We start from the raw sequence: 19,532 nt of genomic DNA, 5'->3' as shown, positions 1-19,532 counted from the left end.
AACATTGATTAGAGAGAAACATCAATTCAGGTGCCTCCTGCATACTCCCCGCAACCAAGGCACATGCCCTTGACCGGAATCGAACCTGGGACCCTTCAGTCCACAGGCTGACGCTCTATCCACTGAGCCAAAGCAGTTAGGGTGAGAGCCACTGTTTTAGACCAAATCTTACTACAACGATTGCAATAACAAACAGGCACCTAGCGGTGCATAACAGGTGCACGCACTCTATAAGTGACTTTTCCAATGAACAGAAATGAGCAGTAACAGGTGCTTTATTGAGCACCAACTGCATCACCAACGCTGTCTCCTGCTCTTGAGTAAAATAAATAAAATAAAATAAATAAAATAAATAAAATAAAATAAAATAAAATAAAGCGTTCTGGTTTACAAAGGGGCTTGTAATCTTGTGGCAAAAACATAAACACCAAAGTTTATCACGCAGTAGTATAATTCATCTGTTTACTTTTCGGTAGACCAAATAATGTGCATCCTGAAGGGCTGCAATTGTATCTTTATTCCTCCTTATGTCCTCAGTGCCTAGCACTACCTTAACTTATTGTAGGTTCTCCGTGTTTACTGATTCTGACTTAATGAATCTTTGAATAAAAATCATAAAATATGCTCTGGGAACCATTAGTGAACATGATTGCATACATATGACTTGGGACACACACATAATCTTTTTTTTTTCATTTGGGAGACACTACATTTAATGTGATTCTATGCACACCTTTTCCCCGAAACAGCTTTATTCATTTTAAAATATATTTTTCTTGATTTCACAGAGGGACAGAGACATAGGGAGATAGAAACATAAATGATGAGAGAGAATCATTAATCAGCTGCCTCCTGCACGCCCCACACTGAGGATCATCGAGCCCACAACCCAGGCATGTGCCCTAACCAGGAATTGAACGCTGACCTCCTGGTTCATAGGTCAATGCTCAACCACTGAGCCATGCCTGCTGCTGGGCCCAGCAACTTTATGTCAGAATCCTATGTCATAGTTAATTTGTGTTGCAGGTGGAAGATATTCCGCAGGAGATATATACTCTGGAATCTAGCGACATCTGAAACACTAACAGGAGTGGAATATACACAAAAGGGCTGGGTTGTGGACTCAGGCTGCTTAGATAGCAATTAAGCCCTTGGTTAGAACAAGTTAACTTTCAAATCCTGTAAAATAAGGATAAGATAGTATCACCTACCTCGGATGGTTGTGGGAATTAAAAGAGCTAAGTGCATCATAGTATCTGGCATATACTATCTGACATCGGTAATACACTCCTCCTCCCTGAGCCTGTGTTACTAAAGTGTAAAATGAGAAGGGCTAGGACTCTACTTGATCCCCAGATTTTCAGGTCTAACATTCTCTATCTTATTGCTTTACTTTTGAGTTGGCCCTATTCCATCCCTGCCCCATCTCTGTTCTTACCCCTAGTCCTCTACTTTCCAATTCGAAACCTATACGTTCCCATCCCAACCCATTTATATTATGAAGTTCCACCCTTTTTGTTTTGCACACAACCTCATCCCTTAATAAAAACAAGTAATTAAAAAATAATTTTTTCCCCTCACCGTGCAACCCGCTTCAGTGCCTGCCGCCTACGGGCAGGAGTCAGGCAATGGTTCAAGGCCACAGTTCCTCTGGCATGAGCCACTGTGAGAGACTCAGGGGGTCGGGCGTGCCATAAATGCAAACCCATGAATTAAAAAATAATTTAAAATTGAATGTTTTCAGAGACGGAAACCTACACAGGGCAGACACTCCGGTACCAGCACAGGTCCCTTCAGCTCAGAGCGTTGCATGCCGGGAGTTGTAGTCCGACGCTGGAGCACGTACCTCCGTGCCCTCCAGTTTGAAAAGCCGGAGCCAGGGAGGGTAGGCGGGGCGTTGAGGCTGGCGCGCGCTCTCAGCCCCGCCCCTGCCGCTTCCGGTCTCCGGTTGGCCGGAGAATGGCGCGCCCGGCCCTGGAAGGGGCGTGGCTTCGATTCCGGGCGACGGCGGTTGCGGCCATCAGGGCCTCTCCCTCCAGGCGGAGCTGCCACTGCCGGCCTGAGCGGGGCAGTCATGGTCCCCCCTTGAGCGGGCTTTGGCCGGCAGCCGGGTGGGGCCTGGGTGGAGGGGGCGGCCCGGCGGGGGCGGGGCCGGGGCGGGGCCGCCGCTGGCTGCCGCTTCCTCTGCATGTGGCTCCGGGCTGCAGAGCAGTTCCGTTCGCGCACTCGCTGCGGTCCGCTTCTCCCTCGGGCTCTCCTCGCGTCGCTGGAGCCATGGCGTTGGCCGAGACCCACCCGGCAGCATCCTCCCTGCCCAACGGCGACTGCGGCCGGCCCCGGGCGCGGCCCGGAGGGAACCGGGTGACGGTGGTGCTCGGCGCGCAGTGGGGCGACGAAGGCAAAGGGAAGGTGGTGGATCTGCTGGCGCAGGACGCGGACATCGTGTGCCGCTGCCAGGTGAGGCGCCCGGGCTCCGACGGGCAGCCGGGCCCGGGAGGTCGAGCCCGCCACCCGGAGCCTGTCTCCAAAACCGGGTGTCACCTTGAGCTCCCCTCCTCTCGCCGTGAGCTGCGGCGCCCTGGATACATGGCGGGAGGTCCGAGACCCCCGGACCTGGGGTCTGGGGTTGCGGGGTTGGGGTGACCCTGGAGGAACATGCGGTTTGCCGGGAGCCGCGGAGAGATGCGCGATGCCGGGCGGGGCGGCGGGTTCCGGCCTGGGCACCGGTTCTCAGCCCAGGACCGGGGCCGGCGCGGGGATGGATGCGGGGCGAGTTGGAGGACCTGCCGCCCGAGGCCTGCTCCTGACTCCCGGCGGAGGGACTGGCCGGCACCCTCCTTCCCATCCATCACCCAGCCACCCACCCACTCGGGATCAGGTGGGAGTGGATGTTCCGAGATGCCCCGAAATGCAGGCTCGCCCTTGCCCCCACCTGCAGGCCGGGCGCTGGCGGATCTCGGCCTCCTCGCGTCCGCTGGGCCGTGGACCGTTGAATGGCCCCGTTGTTTGGCTCCAGACTCTGTGTGTTCATATTAAAGGGGAGACTGTTTTCAAGTGTGGGTCCCCGAGGACGGAATCCCAGCTCTTCCACGAGTGACGCAAGTAAATGCAGGGTGTCCACACTGGTGTTTAGAAATATTTACATTGTCGCCCTGACCCTGAAAGTCAACTGTGGGGAAACGGGATGGTGAGAAGGGACTTCCTCCTGAGAGGCACGTGGTTTTTCGGTGGAAGCTCTCTTCCTATTGGTCGTGTTGCTTTTTCGAAGCTGCCCAGAGGCTAGGCCTCTGTCAAGGCTCCTAGGTTACTGTTGCCGATTTCAAGATTCGAGAGAGTTGAGCAATAGCCCGTTTCAAAAACAGATTGCAAATGTGATGTTTGAAGCCTGTTTGGTTCGCAGAGTATTTCTTCTTCATGAACATACATGGCACAGTGTGTTGATGCCATGTTGTGTGTGTTCCGACAAGTGAGTAGGCCCCCTTGACTGGAAGCTCTCCACCTAAAAGTGAATAAAAAGCATTTGAGCATGCAGAAACAAGGCAGTAAAAAAGCTTGGTACCATCATTCTGACTTATCCTGTAGTTTTTGTTGTGTGTTTTTTTTAAAATACTTTTTATTTTATTTTATTGATTTCAGATAGGATGGGAGAGAGATAGAAACATCAACGATGAGAGGGAATCGTTGATTGGCTGCCTCCGGCACGCCCCCTACTGGGGATCCAGCTCGCAACCCTGGGGAATCGAACTTGGGACCCGTTAGTCCTCAGGCTGACACTCTATCCACTGAGCCAAACCAGCCAGGGCTGTTTTATGTTTTGTTTTGTTTTTTGCGTGCAGAAATCCACCCTGGCCATTCCTCAGCGAAGATAGTTGCCCAATTGGCTCTTAGTATTCGCACCAGCACCAGCATCACCTCTCCCTCCATTCTGCTCCTCCAGCCCCCTGGCAGCACACAGCCCTTCTCACTAACACTCCTGAAGGTGTTGGCATTGAACTGCTGCCTCACACTGCCTTGGAGTTGCTCCAGGAGCCCAGCCTTCACTTCCTTTTGTCTTCAGACCAGATCTGGCCGTGCTGTTGGGGAAGAAGTATGGGAATACATACCTTGCTGGGTAGAAAGAAGGAGCCCAGGCCTGTTGGCTCCTGCACTCACTCCTGGCCATCTTCCTATCTGGAAATGGTTGTACTCAGGTTGAGCTACATTATGTAACTGGTAAGAAGGTTTTGGGAGTGGTATCATTATAACATTTACTAGAGAAGATCTCCAATTTTAATAGTAGCATTAGTTTGTAGATGGGTTGCTGTGAAAGCAGGCTTGAAGGAGGTCCTGGACCAGTCTGCTCTGTTGTCCTGGGAAGGTCTGGAGGGAAGTGATTGACAAGATGCCAAGTGTGGCTTTGCAAGGTGAGCTGCAGTCAGAGGAGAAACAGATGAGCAGACTTGTTAGACAGGCTTGCCTCACCTGCAAACTTTTAACTTGCTACCTTCCTTCCATAATTCTCAAATCTTTATATTCTTACAGTGTCCTTTAAGAGCTCATGTTTTGAGCTTGGGTTGCCTTGTTTGATGATTCAAGTTTTGTGGATTGTTGAAAATACATACTTTGTTAGAATTTAATATTTTTTGCGTGTGATATTCATCCCATAAACTCAAATTTTGTACAGATTGTTTCTTCAGAAGTGGTATGTACATAATGTATCCATGTTTCAACAATGGAACCATAAAAGAAGGAATTTCTTTCAATATAAAATATAGTTTATAAAAGAAAAACGGGCCCAGCTAATGAGGTTCAGTGGTTGAGCATTGATCTCTGAACCAGGTCATGGTTCAATTCCCAGGCAGGGCACATGCCTGGGTTGCGGGCTCCATCCCTAGTGGCAGGGTGTGCAGGAGGCAGCTTGTTGGTTAGTGATTCTCATCATTGATGTTTATATCTCTCTCTCCTTTTCTGAAATCAGTAAAAATATATTTAAAAAAAACTATGTTTTTCATTTTTGGAAAGAATGGATGCAAAGCCAGTGGCATTTTTATCATCATAACACTTAAGGCCTATATTTCAGATGCAGGATTTGTAAGGAATTATTATAACTTGGTAGGTATTCTTGATATATGCACCCCTATGTTCATTGCAGCATTATGCACAGTGGCCAAGTGTCCTTCAATAGATGTTTGGATAAAGAAGATGTGGTCCATCTATACTGTGGGATACTACTCAGCCATAAGAAAAGATGAAATACTTCCATTGGTGACAACATGCTGGACCTTGAGAATATTATGCTAAATGAAATAAGTCAGAAAAAGCTAAGAACCATATGATTTCACTCAAATGTGGGACATAAAACTGAAACTCATAGCAGACAGATAACAGCATGGTGATTACCAGGGAAAGGGGTGGGGAGGTGGTAAGGGTAAAGGGGCCAAATACTAGTATATGGTGACAGAAGATGACTTGATGTTGGGTGGTAGGGGAAAAGCTGAAAAGGGCGGGGATTGTGCCCACATGGAGCATATAATCTAGTGCAGCGGTCGCCAACCGGTGGCCCGGGGACCACTGGTAGTCCATGAGGTCTGAAAGGTTGGCGACCGCTGATCTAGTGGACAACTTACGGAAACCAGGATTGCCAGGGTGGGGATGGAGAGGCTGCTACCACAGGCTTTTCCAAAGGGTCAAAGTAAGGGAATAGGACAGCCTCTTTCTGGCCGCACAAAAGTAGTTTTGTTAGGAAGCTTATTGCCGCTGTCCCACCTAAGTAAACTGATACTGCAATTCCTTCATGTTGCATAGAAACCACAGAGAAAACTTTAACTATTGTCGTTTATACCAGCCTTCAGCAAGGGCTTGTTTATTGTTCTTGGAGAAAGCAAGCTTCGCAGCCCCGGATACGTGACAGACATGACGTTGCCTGTAATCAGGGTCGGCTGGAACATTTTTCTCTTTGTGTTTCCCCCCAGGGCTAAAAAGTTAATATAAAGGGAAAATATTAACTAAAATTAATTATAAAGGGACAGTCTATCCTGTTACTTGGTATATAAAAAAACTTGGCCATAAACAAACACTCAATGGAAAAACTGTTAATTTGTAGCTAGAGGCTAGTATCCGCCGAAGGCTCTGAAACCAGCTATTAATAGGTGGTAAAGGAGTAGAAAAGACACACCAGCAGCAAACAGACTCAGAACAATAGGAAAGGAGAACAACGTAAGTGTTATCGAATGCCTTGACCTACTACAGCTAAAATGACTGTTTCCCAAACCCCTGCCCATTATCTTGGAGATGGTAGAGAATTAGCATTTAAGGAAAACCATTCTTCCAGATTTATAATTGCTGTCTGTGTCTCCTCTCAGGGTTGCCTTTTATACACATCGTTTATAGTATTGCCCAGGTACATAAGGGTATACCAGTTGTTGTTTTTGTATACTTGGTTAACACTTGCTTTCTTGGATTACTGTGCTTTCCCTACTAGGATGTAGTTTTCTCAAAAAGAAGATTGTTGTCTTCCATTGCCCCGAGTACGGTGTGAGGCAGAGAGGCAGTAAACACTCAACATTTGGTGGGTGACTGGATCACCCCAATCATTAGTCTCACCCCGGCCTGTAAATTATCTTAACACTCCCTGGACAATTTCACTGACTATTAGAATGAGTTTAAGGTGGAATCACCAGCATTTTTTTGGATGAACTTAGTATTTGAACTAATATTTTTGACATGGTACCATTATGTTCAGAGGCTTTAATAGTTTATATTAAAGTCTTATCTCTTGTCTCAATGAGAATATAGGTAACTGATATTTCTTTTTAGAGTATTTTCCTCAGCATATATCAGTTGAATGCCGTGCAATTCTAGTAAAATAGTTTTTCTCTGCTGAGGGCAGAAGATCTTCAAGTTTGGTCAATGTGGATATTCTAAAGTTGTTTGCTACTTAAGCTATTTTAATATACCATCATCTCTACTTTTAAGGCATAAAATTTTAAGTTGTATGGGATCATCTCAGTGGTGTCTAACCAATATTACTTGTTTTTTAAGTTTTGGTGGGAATGGGTGGGTTACGTGGATAGTTTCAAGTATCTCTAGGAAAAAGTGTTGCCTAGAACAAATCTAGAATGAACTGGTAAACTGATAGATACTGAATAGCTTACTTACTGTAACTGGATACAAATGTAGTTGTATTACCCTTTGGGGACTATGTCAGATTTTGACACTAAATATTAGATAGAGTGGATGTAGTGCGAACACTAAATATCAGTGTGGATACTAAGAAGTAGGTTGGTAATTGTTAGAATTTATCAGTGGGAAAAGGGACTTTGAGGAATTCAGTGTTGCCTGGTCAAGGCAATTGAAAGGAACAGCAAATGGAGGACAGTTCCCATGGCTACACTGGCTCCCAAATGGGGTGGTACTTTACATTGAACCAACTTTTAATTACATTTTTGTCTCTTATCAAACTTTTTAAAACCTTTTTAAAGGAAGGATTTTATTTGTGAGAGAAAACTTTTTTGACTTGACACTTATATTCATAAATGCAATGAGTTTTTATCAAGCATTTACAAAGTTGCATGGCACGATTGGTTTATGCAGTTTGGGGTTGTATGTCTGATCCTCCTACCCATGACCTTGATCATCTCTGACCCTCGTTCTATAAGGGTTTAAATAGAGTTTGGTACGTAGAGTCTCAAGCTTCTTAATTAGGAACTTAAAATGCCTCTTTCCACTTTCATTGTGAGAAATGGTTTTATAATGGTAATTTAAGGTATAGAATACAGGTACCTGAGAATTTTATCATGTGTGACATTTACCTGTGTATGTAACTGTAAGGTGAAGGGTATATCCTAAGCCTTTAAAAGATAATGAGCAGTGCACTTGGATGTCTTTGCTGAAAAGAAATTCAGATACCCTGTATATGTGTTCCTACCTAGTGTGTCTGGTTACTGTTGAATAGTTTAATTTGATCAACTTACTGGTAGTAACTTAACCTGCTCTACTTTGAAATCAAAAGCTAATTGCAATTATATGAATGTTTTCACAAAAGAGAAGTCATCCTTATAATTACTTTGTTGCTGTGGGTTGACAAGTCTTTTAGCTTTGGCAACAGTGAAATGTTTAATCTGAAAGAAACACAGGTGTTACAGTTTTTACTAAGAAAGCAGCACAGTGACTCGAAAGATGGTTGGGTTCCCAAGAAGCTTGAAGACTAGGCAAGAAATAGAACCTTTTTTTGGTTGCTGGAATAGTTCAAAGGCATGGGGTTTGAGGCTTTGCTGCTCTCTGTTATGATCCATAGTGGATTATAGGAAAAACTCTGACTTCTTTTTTTATGTCCAATATTGGAGATATCTATTAGAGGCCCGATGCACAAAGTTCGTGCAAGAGTAGGCCTTCCTTCCCCTTGCTGCCAGCACCGGCTTCCCTCTGGCACCTGAGACCAGGCTTCCCTCGCAGCCCTGGCTTCATCCGGAAGGTCATCTGGAAGGATGTCTGGTCTAATTAGCATATTACACTTTTATTATTGTAGATATATATTTTATAGTATACTAGTGTGTGCTGCCGAAGCAAGTACCAACATTGGATATATTTTATTGCCCTATTGGAGTGCATGTTCCTTTTTTAAAAAATATTCTTTCAGTTTATTTTGTATTCAGGTGTACAGCTTAGTGGTTAGATAATCGTATACATTACATAGTGTTGCCCTTGATATTTCTAGTTCTCCAACTGGCACCTGACGTAGTTATTGCAATATTGTTGGCTGTGTTTCCTATACTTTACTCACATCCCCAGGACTATTTGTAACTACCAATTTGTGTCTCTTAATCCCTTTACTCTTTCAGCCAGTTCCCCAACCCCCTGTGTCTATGAATTTGTTTCAATTTTGTTTGTTCATTTTGTTCTTTACATTCCACAATTTTTGGCCAAGTGATTGGCCATCTGTATGTCCTCTTTTTTTTTTTCTTTTTATCATTGTTTACCAACTTTCTTTTTTTTTTTAATTAAATCTTTATTGTTCAGATTACATTTGTTCCTCCTTTTTTTTTCCCCCCATAACTCCTCTCCTCCCAGTTCCCGCCCCACCCTCCGCCCTCATTCCCCACCCACTGTCCTCATCCATAGGTGCACGATTTTTGTCCAGTCTCTTTCCCGCATCTCCCACTCCCCTTTCCCCCCCAAGAATAGTCAGTCCATTCCCTTTCTATGTCCCTGATTCATTATAATCACCAGTTCATTCTGTACATCAGATTATTTATTCACTTGATTCTTAGATTCACTTGTTGATAGATGCATGTTTGTTGTTCATAATTTGTATCTTTACCTTTTTCTTCTTCCTTTTTGTTAAAGGATACCTTTCAGCATTTCGTATAATACTGGTTTAGTGGTGATGAACCCCTTTAGCTTTTCCTTATCTGTGAAGCTCTTTATCTGACCTTCAATTCTGAATGGTAGCTTTGCTGGATAAAGTAATCTTGGTTGTAGGTTCTTGGTATTCATCACTTTGAATATTTCTTGCCACTCCCTTCTGGCCTGCAAAGTTTCTGTTGAGAAATCAGCTGACAGTCGTATGGGTATTCCCTTGTAGGTAATTGAGTCTCTTTCTCTTGCTGCTTTTAAGATTCTCTCTTTGTCTTTTACTCTTGGCATTTTAATTACGATATGTCTTGGTGTGGTCCTCTTTGGATTCCTTTTGTTTGGGGTTCTCTGCACTTCTTGGACCTGTAAGTCCATTTCTTTCACCAGGTGGGGGAAGTTTTCTGCCATTATTTCTTCAAATAGGTTTTCAATATCTTGCTGTCTCTCATCTTCTGGCACCCCTATAATTCTGATGTTTGTACGCTTGAAGCTGTCTCAGAGGCTCCTTACACTATCTTCGTATTTTTGGGTTCTTTTTTCATTTTGCTTTTCTGGTTGGGTGTTTCTCGGTTCTTCGCATTTCAAATCTTTGACTTGATTCTTGCGCTCCTCTGGTCTGCTGTTGGGTGTCTGTATAATATTCTTTATTTCAGTCAGTGTATGCTTAATTTCTAGTTGGTTCTTTATCACAGCATCGAGGGTCTCATTAGATTTCGTGAGGCTCTCATCAAGTTTATTGGCAGCTTGTAGCACATTATTGCAAGCCCTCAAAATTGCGTTTTTTAGCTCTATATCCTCCATTTCTGTCATGTTTTTTTGTCTCCGCATTTTTTATGCTTTCTTGGTGCACCCCCTAGTGGTCTTTGTGCGCAGTCTTGTTCTAGTTAAGCCTTGATTGTTGTAGGTAATACTGGGGGGGATTTGACCTCCAGGCCAACTGGCTGTGAGAATCAGCTGTATATGCAGTGGGAGAACTTCTGCCCTCTAGGGAGGTGCTAATCTAGCCTTTGCCCGAGGGTATCCGGCAAATGGCTCTGCTCAGGGCTTGGGCGGGGCGGGATCAACAGGGGGGGCGGAGAGAGCAGTTATGGCTGCTCTTGGTCCCGTTCCCAGAGGCTCTGCTTCTCAGAACCCCAACAACCGCTGCAAACCTCGGAGAGAAAGCTGCCCTCACGTTCCAACTGATGCCAGACAATCCCGCTTCTCCCGTTTGAGTCTGAGTCCCTAGAGACTCACCCAGATCTGGAGCTCAGAGTCTGAGACTCCCTCCTGATTGAAAACGACAACTGCGCCCTCAGCCACCAGCCTGCTTTGCGCGCGCACCTCGGTACCTTTGTATTTTCCACACTGCGCCTCCTCTGAGCCTTGGTATGCTGTTCTCTTTCCTTCTAGTTGAAGAGTCTCTCCTCAGCCAGCCTTCCTGTGGTTCTGGGTGATGTCTGTTCCGTCTTTTAGTTGTATTTTTGAAATGGTTGTTTGCGGCAGCAATCTCTGGTGTTTACCTACGCCGCCATCTTGGTCGTCTCGGAAATATGTCCTCTTTTTTAAAAAAAAAAAAATATATATATATTTTATTGATTTTTTTACAGAGAGGAAGGGAGGGGGATAGAGAGTTAGAAACATCGATGAGAGAGAAACATTGATCAGCTGCCTCCCGCACTGGGGATGTGCCCGCAACCAAGGTACATGCCCTTGACTGGAATCAAACCTGGGACCCTTGAGTCTGTAGGCCGATGCTCTATCCACTGAGCCAAATCAGTTAGGGCTGTATGTCCTCTTTTTAAAAAATATATATTTTTATTGATTTCAGAGAGGAAGGGAGAGGGAGAGAGAGAGAAACATTGATGATGAGAATCACCGATTGGCTGCCTCCTGCATGCCCCCTACTAGGGATTGAGCCCCCAACCCAGATATGTGCCCTGACCGGGAATTGAACCCGGGACCCTTTAGTCCACAAGCCCATGCTCTATCCACTGAGCCAAACCGGCTAGGGCTGTGTGTCCTCTTTAGAGAGGTGTCTATTCAGGTCCTCATATGATTTTTAAATTGGATTGTTTTTGTGTTGAGTAGTATGAGTTCTTTTTAAATTTTTGATATTAACTAACCTCTTTATTAGATGTATCATTGCCAAATGTACTCTCCTATTTTGTAGGTTTTCTTTTCATTTGCCAATGGTTTCCTTTGCTGTGCAAAAACGTTTTAGTTTGATCCCATTTATTTTTCTTTTGTTTCCTTTGCCTGAGGAGATATATCAGAAAAAATATCGCTAAGAGAAATGTCAGAGATTTTACTACCTAAGTTTTCTTCTAGTAGTTTTATGGTTTTGAGTCTTACATTTAAGTCTTTAATCCATTCTGAGCTTATTCTGTATATTGGTGTAAGGAGGTAGTCTAGGTTCGGTTGTTTTTGCATGCATCTGTCCAATATTCCCAGCACCATTTATTGACGAGTGTCTTTACTTCATTGCATGTTCTTGCCTCATTTGTCAAATATTAATTGACCATATAGGCGTGGGTTTATTTCTGGGCTCTCTACTCTGTTTCATTGATCTGTTTTGATGCCAGTACCAGGCTAACATGGACTTATTGACTGATGTTCACTTTGAGCGGCTTGATTCCAGCACAGTGCCCCTGTATCCAGAGCGAAAGGAAAAGAGAAGACACGCTGACTGTTTTCGAGGCCTGAGAAGTGCCTCTGGGCCGTGGGCATTGAAAGGGCGAGGGCTATGCCCTCCATCTTGCCTGTATCCTCCATGTTGGGGCCACGTGTGGCCTTCTTCCCAGAAGCCCAGGCCTCTGCTGGCCACGCCCGGGATTTTAAACTAACCAATGACAATCAAGGGAAGTGCGCGCCATAGGTATGACCACATCCTGTGTAACAAGACCCGGCTTACGCCTGGCCAATCGGCAGGGCCCACAATCCCCTCGCTCCACCCCCCTATTAAAGCCGGTTTTTTTCCACGCGGGAGCACTCTGCTCCTGGTCGCTGGGCTGGCCTGAGGCGGAGTCGGGTTGGCTAGCCCCCAATAAAAGAACCTTCTGCTTTTGCATCGAACTGGCTCCCAGTCTGGTCTTTGGGGATCTTGGAATCTGAGCATAACAGGCATGAGTGTTCGACACGGAGCCTCCACTGTTGCTGCAAAGAGACCATTGTTTCAGGCTCATAACACATTAGGGCCGGAAGTGAGTTGGTGATTTTGGGATGAGAAAGACCTAATAGCAAACGGAGTTCAGGATTAGAAGGCACTTTTGCAGACTAAGGTTATTTTATTCCCTTCCAAACCATTCTTTTTTTTTTTTTTAAATCTCCCCTGGACCTTTGGAGCTTCTTAGTTAGAAACCTACACATAACAACACTTCTGGATCTAAACTTCTGCTCCACAGTTGGACTTGACAGCCTCTGGTTCTTTGGAGCCACGAAAAATAATTTCAAAAACACTTGTCTTCTGACGTCTGCAAGCTTCAAATCAAATGGGGCAGCAAAAGCATGCCTGGGAAGGCTGGCAACAGTACAGAAATCATCCCTGTGTTCTGCAGTACCAGGAGTCTTGTTCTGGACAGCATAAATATTCAAGTTTAGAAGTGTGGGAAACTGATAAAGGGTAGGAGTTAATCCTTTTTATATGTATTTATCTTTAGTGAAAGATGTGAACTTAAAGAGCCAGCTGTCTGCATACTCTGTCGAAATGAGTTTGTTCTGTCAGTCATTTGGATTTTTTGTTTTCAAACAATGGAAAGAGCTGGTCTTAAGCAAAATGGTTTGTTTGAAAGAAGAGCAGGATGGCCCAGCCTCAGAGTCGCCCCAGACAAAGGCAGCTCTGGGGTCAACAGTTGGAACTGGAGGCCGTTCTCTAGGATGTGCCCTTAGGTGACTGGCGCCTCTAACTCCTAAGTGCCTTCTTCTCTATTCAAAATTCAGTGCCCAAGAGAGGGGAGCTGGATTGGCCCAGGCTGGGGTCAGGTTTCCCTGCTGGATCTAATGGCTCGGCCAGAGGGGTGATTTGCAAAGAGTAAGGGTGGGAAGAAGGGGGACTGAACCTTAGAGCCTTTGAGGCCCTTCTTCGTTTAACAGTTAACTGAACATTTTCTATGTTGTTTTTAAAATTTGGTTAAATAATGGAAAACACAGCTTTGATTAAGAAGTGTTTGTTAAATGCTACATGAGGAACTGGGTTCTTAGTGCTTTGGGAATTTAGCAAAGCAGCAAGAGATAGTTACAAGTAACTATTAATATGAATATATATGATGAATACTATATCTGGGGGTTGATTTACCAAGTTTGGCTTGGGGAAATTTTGGAATGCGTAAGGAATAGTGCATCTCTGTTAAAAACAGAACAAAAAATACTCATCTCCCATCATTTATATAGTACTGTGTGGCCTCCCAGTGCTAACTAAGGAGAATCGTTAGACATGATTAAATGAATGTATCCTCGCTACATACGCCGGTGCACACTATATAGACTTGCCCGTGTGAAAGAAAAGGAGTTCCGTCACAAACGTGGGAACGTACATGCAGTTCAGAGCAGCTGCCCTTGTAATTCTTGGTGGGCTTGCTACCTGCTAATATATGCAGATTCCCTGGTCAGGAAGCTCCTGTGAAGATTCCCTTGTCAGGAGCTCCTGTGAGCAGCTCACACTCAGCTCCACTGAGCACCCTTTCTGCACAGCCTGTGCCTCATGGTTAGAAGCTACCACACTCACCGTCCCCATAGGGCTCTGTGACCAGGGAGACTTATCTGACAAGCCTGACACTTTCTCCCCTAGCTCCTTACTAGGATAATCTGGGGTAAATATAACCATATTTTCATACTTAAGCAGAATTTAAATGAGATTAAGACTCCATAGTTATCCTTAATAAGACATGGGTTATTGAAAACTGTTGGTTAATGTTTGAGTGAGCAAGCTGTTAATTAAAATGTGATTTCAAGCCTTGTGCAGCTGAACTTTTCCAGCCTAAACCACCACCTGTCAATTTGGGAGAACTTAAAGAATTAAACCAGCGTATCCCCGTAAAGTCATCTGTCACACCAATCCCAGCCTCCTGCCTCAAACACACACACATTTCAGCCATCATCTCTCCATTATGGTTGTTGCCATCAGTACTGCCTGTTTTTGTAAAATATTATCTCAGAGAGTAGGTTTTGGTTATGCAACAAGACCACTGTGTACTTCCGAGTTAGTCACTGTTTCACCAAATGATTGTATTAATATCTGTAAAAATGATTTGTGTAAATTAGTAGGCTTTCTTTTAAGGTCTACTCCTCTACTCCAAAAATTACAGAGTAGTTTGTTTTTTATATTAAGCAAATGATAGATTTTTTTAAGAGCTGGTTTTAATTTAAATAATAATTTTTCATTGATTGTCTCAAACTTACTAATACTTTATAACAATTTCGTAAGCATTTATTAAATTTAGTGATTTATACTAATTTAGAATTAAATAATTGTAATAGCAAATTATCATTTTTCTGGGCACTAAAGAAAAATTGAACAGACCAATATGTCCTTTTGGCATGTAATACATGTTTTAGGAGTCTTCTATCAGTATTGGTGATAAACTTACACAAGTGTGAAATAATAAAGTATATACTGGGAAGTGTATTGTAACATTATGCAAAATGACAAAAGATTGCAAACAACCTGAATGTCTCTGTTATGAGACAAATTTAATGAATTATGTGTCCCTATAAAAAGGAGTACGGTACAGTGCAGCTGTTAAAAGAATGAGACAGTTCTGTTTGCAAAGTTATGGAATTAGCTCTAAGATTGCTCCAAAATAAAACAAGCCGCCCAGGTGTATATAGTTTGCTCACGTTTGTAAACATGGAATAAGACAATCTTCTTCTGTCTACACTAACAAAAGAGAAACATGGTAATTAGCGTACGACCGCTACCCTTTTCATTGGCTAATCAGTGAGTATATGCAAATTAACTGTCAGCCAAGATGGCGGCCGGCAGCCATGCACTGAAGCAAACAGGGAGGCTTGCTTGCTCCAGTGACTGTGGACTCCAACGTTCCCCGCCTAACTTGCCGGCCTCTCAGCTGCAACTCTAAGCAACTATGTACTATGTTGCAAATAAGAAGCTAAACAAAACCCCAGAAACCGGCTTTCAGTCAGCCCCGGACCGCAACATTGTATCGATGTTTTCAGCAGCGAGGCCTCAGAGCTAAAGCTGGCCCAGAATTAAAAAAAAAAAAAAAGAAAAAAGAAAACAAGGAGCGGTTGGGAGCTTCAGTCACTCGCCAGCTGGAAAACAGCCCTCAGCCCCTCAGCCAGCCTGGCCAGGCACCCCAGTGGGGACCCCCACCCTGATCCAGGACACCCTTCAGGGCAAACCAGCCGGCCCCCACCCATGCACCAGGCCTCTATTCTATATAGTAAAAGAGTAATATGCCTCCTGGCACCGGGATCAGCGTGACAGGGGGCAGCGCCCAAACCCCCTGATCAGCCCTGCTCTGTGCCTGATAGGGGGGAGCTCCCCAACCCCCTGATTGCCCTGCGGCTCTGTGTGTGACAGGGTGCAGCGCACCAACCCCCGCCCCCCCACGGGCCCTGCTGTGTGTGTGACAGGGTAGAGCCATAACCTCTCCATCGGCCCTGCCCTGAGTGTGACAGTGGCGGCGCCCCAACCCCCTGATCAGCCCTGCTCTGTAGGTGATAGAGGGTGGCGCCCCAACCCCCCTCCACGAGCCTTGCTCTGTGTGTGACAGGGTAGAGCCATAACCTCCCCATTGGCACTGCCCTGAGTGTGACAGGGTGCAGCACCCCAACCCCCTGATCCGCCCTGCTCTGTGTGTGACAGGGGGTGGTGCCCCAACTCCCCTATCGGCCCTACTCTGTGAGTGACAGGGGGGAGCTCCTCAACCCCCTGATGGGCCCTGCTCTGTGCGTGACAGGGGGGAGCTCCCCAACCCCCTGATCGACCCTGCTCTGTGTGTGACAGTGTACGGAGCCCCAACCCCCCTGATGGGCCCTGCTCTGTGCGTGACAGGGGGCGGCGCCCCAACTCCCCAATCGGCCCTGCTCTGAGCCTGACCAGGGGCTGCACTTAGGGATTGGGCCTGCCCTCTGCCACCCAGGAGCAGGCCTAAGCCAGCAGGTCGTTATCTCCTGAGGGGTCCCAGACTGTGAGAGGGCACAGGCCGGGCTGGGGGACTCCCCTTCTCCCCCCCCTCCCCCCAGTGCACAAATTTTTGTGCACCCGGCCTCTAGTATATATATAAAAGGCTAATATGAAAAGTGTTCCCTTAGGAGTTTGACCAGGAGAATGGGAGTTCAATAGCTCACTGTGACGTGCGCTGACCACCGGGGGGCGGTGCAGAACATGGTGGGTGACCAATGGCAGCAGTGGGGCGCTGAGGGAGCGAGGGAAGGAGGAGGCGGGGAGGCGGGGAACCTGATCGGTCCTGATTGCCAGCCAGGCATAGGGACCCTACCTGTGCACGAATTTCGTGCACCGGGCCTCTAGTATATAAATATGTTTGTATATGCAAAATTACCTCTGGGAGGACACAAAACCTGTGGTACCTGGTTGCCTTGTCCAGGGAACCAGGGCAGGGTCGGGGAGGAATACTGTGCATCTCTGCCGTTGTATCCCATGCAGATGTTTTCTGTTAAAAATAAATAGTAAGAAGTATTCACCTGCGCCCTTGGTGGTACCCAGTGAGGGAGGTATTGCTTAACACTCCTGCTTCTGTCTTCCTGTGTCTTGCCACCCACCTGTCATCTTGTAGATTATAGGTCACCACTGTCAAGTCATTTGTTTATTTTTAAACATACATGACACGCAGTAGCCTTCAAACAGAGATTCTTTGCTTTGTACAGTGCAAAACAGTGTAAATAGGCTTTTGCTTTTTTTGAAGGACTATTTTTCTGAATTCATGATTGGTAATGATTTAGTAAAATGTAAATAACATGCATTTTGGCAAAAATTGTCAAGTTAGACTAGTCATTCTCCGGAGGTACTGTTTTGATGGGTATTTTTTAAAACGTCCCATGAAAATGTCAAACTTTTTGTTGCGAACATATTCCTAGTATGTGGTTTACTTTAAAATTAAAAAATATTGTATAGAAATTTAAAGCAATAATTAATTGATTTGTGTTTTCTCCCATTCTTTTTAAACTTAGAAATTAGAAAATTTATCTGGTCACTTACTATTGTCTGCTTTGTGCCTAATTTTTATCATTTGACTTCAAATTGTGCTTTAATTGTCTGTTTAGGCTTGAGCTTCACAGAGGGGAAGTTTCACCCTGGGTCGGCAGTATGATTCCCAGCTTTAGAGGGTCTTTGACCTTTGACCCAGTGTATTACGTTATCCAGAGATGAGTAGATCCTGGGGATCTGTTACTAACCAAACTCACAAGACTGATTTATTTATACATTTAAAAGTTTGAGTCTCAGGATAGCCAATATTTGAGGTAGTTACTTGGAGATTTGCTAGTTGAGACGCCCATGTAAGAATACAAATGTCAGGTCACGAAGTTGCTTGACACTCTTAGGACCATGGGAGTTATATGAATATTTACATCAAGTTAGGCTAACTGGATGGATTACTCTTTTCTATTTTAGGGATTTTTATTTTGGAATACCATGGATAATTAATTAGATTACTACGTGTCCTACATAGAGAGTGCCCAAAACAATAAAAACGAATTGTCCCCTGTGGTCTTTTCACTTTTTTTTTTTTTTTTTGGTCCTTTTAGAGGGCATGTCTTCCCATCTACCAGAATCCTGAATTCTCCAGTTTTCAGGAGTGAGGAATGGAGAGAGGAGAGCGAAACTATTATAAATCCTCCAAAGTATTAGTGTTTGTGACAAATGCTTGGGTTTCCTTAAGTGATAGTGACATTTTAGCAGGAAATCATTAATTTCCCTTGGAAGGGGATATATTACTTGTCGTATTTATTGTCAGGTTCCATTTCCCATCATATGTTTCAGGGAGGAAATAATGCCGGCCACACAGTTGTTGTAGATTCCGTGGAGTATGATTTTCATCTTTTACCCAGTGGAATAATCAACCCAAATGTTACTGCATTCATTGGTAAGTATAGAATGAATCCCTTGAGAATTCCCCCCCCTAATTCCTAATAGTGTTCATTTTTCATTATCAAACTGATTTCATCCTTCACTAATCAAATGATTAATCTTGACCTTGGTACCTTCTGGAATATACCTAACTTTGGCTATTTTACAATTCCTTCTAGATCTTTTAGCACTAATACTTTTTGGAATGATTGCTTTGCGTTTAACTGTATTCATTGGTAATCTTAATTCTATAAAGAACTATTAGGTCATCAGATCAGTTTTTCAAACATGACACAATAAGGCAAACAAGTCTATGTTTTATAAATTGATTCTGAGCCCTTAGAACAGGGGTCCTCAAACTACGGCCCGTGGGCCACATGCAAATACAAATATTGTATTTGTTCCCGTTTTGTTTTTTTTCTTCAAAATAAGATATGTGCAGTGTGCATAGGAATTTGTCCATAGTTTTTTTTAAACTATAGTCCGGCCCTCCAACAGTCTGAGGGACAGTGAACTGGCCCCCCGTTTAAAAAGTTTGAGGACCCCTGCCTTAGAACATATAGTGTAAGCTGATATGTTCTGTTCTAGTTTCTTATTTTTTAAAATGCTAGTTACAACCCACTAAATTGATTTTATTAACAGTAATAGTGTGATTCCCAATTTGAAAGACATTGATCTAGAGTCTACTGTGATCTGGTTTAATTTGCCTAACGCTACATAACTAGTTTTTTTTCCAAAATAACAGTTTCACTTCATTTCAAAGAAATTTTAAATTATATTGGGTGTAATTTTAGTGTTTTTTAATTCTGTGTTTATGTTCTTTTGTTTATTTACATTATACTACTGTCTAAAACTTGGAATCCTTTCTGTGATATCACTTTGGTAAATCAGAATGTCCTGTTAATTCAAGTACCTCAATCTCCTATGTTCTAGATAAAGGGTAATTGTAGATGTCTATATTTTAATATCATTATGTATGTCTATATTAATAAAATATAGATGTTTAAAGTTGGAATTAATTTGTTTATTTTCCTTTAGGAAATGGTGTGGTAATTCATCTTCCGGGATTATTTGAGGAAGCAGAAAAAAATGTTAAAAAAGGAAAAGGTATGAAAGAATGAGTCTGCTTTGCTTGGTAACCAGTTATTATTATTATTATTATTATTATTAT

General features: G+C 44.0%; 1 protein-coding gene and 1 non-coding gene across 2 annotated transcripts in view; one reads left to right on the top strand and one right to left on the bottom strand.

Annotated features, from left to right (window-relative positions):
- Positions 1–1,578: 1,578 nt before the first annotated feature.
- On the bottom strand, positions 1,579–1,711 carry LOC138999395 (small nucleolar RNA SNORA42/SNORA80 family). The gene has a single exon (XR_011469385.1). It is a non-coding gene; the product is annotated as a small nucleolar RNA SNORA42/SNORA80 family (small nucleolar RNA).
- A 502-nt stretch (positions 1,712–2,213) lies between these two features.
- Positions 2,214–19,532, top strand: part of ADSS2 (adenylosuccinate synthase 2) — a 39,708-nt gene continuing 22,389 nt past the window's right edge. Inside the window, exons 1-3 of the mRNA XM_070401423.1 lie at positions 2,214–2,457; positions 18,275–18,377; positions 19,400–19,468. Of these exons, the coding sequence (XP_070257524.1) occupies positions 2,275–2,457; positions 18,275–18,377; positions 19,400–19,468 (355 nt within the window). The 5' untranslated portion in view covers positions 2,214–2,274. The remainder of the gene's footprint in view (positions 2,458–18,274; positions 18,378–19,399; positions 19,469–19,532) is intronic.

This window comes from Myotis yumanensis, unplaced genomic scaffold (genome assembly GCF_028538775.1).
Source record: "Myotis yumanensis isolate MYYU_CA2020_CCGP unplaced genomic scaffold, mMyoYum1.0.hap1 SCAF_22, whole genome shotgun sequence".
NCBI classification, from domain to species: domain Eukaryota; kingdom Metazoa; phylum Chordata; class Mammalia; order Chiroptera; family Vespertilionidae; genus Myotis; species Myotis yumanensis.
This window is presented reverse-complemented; position numbering and strand designations above follow the sequence as displayed.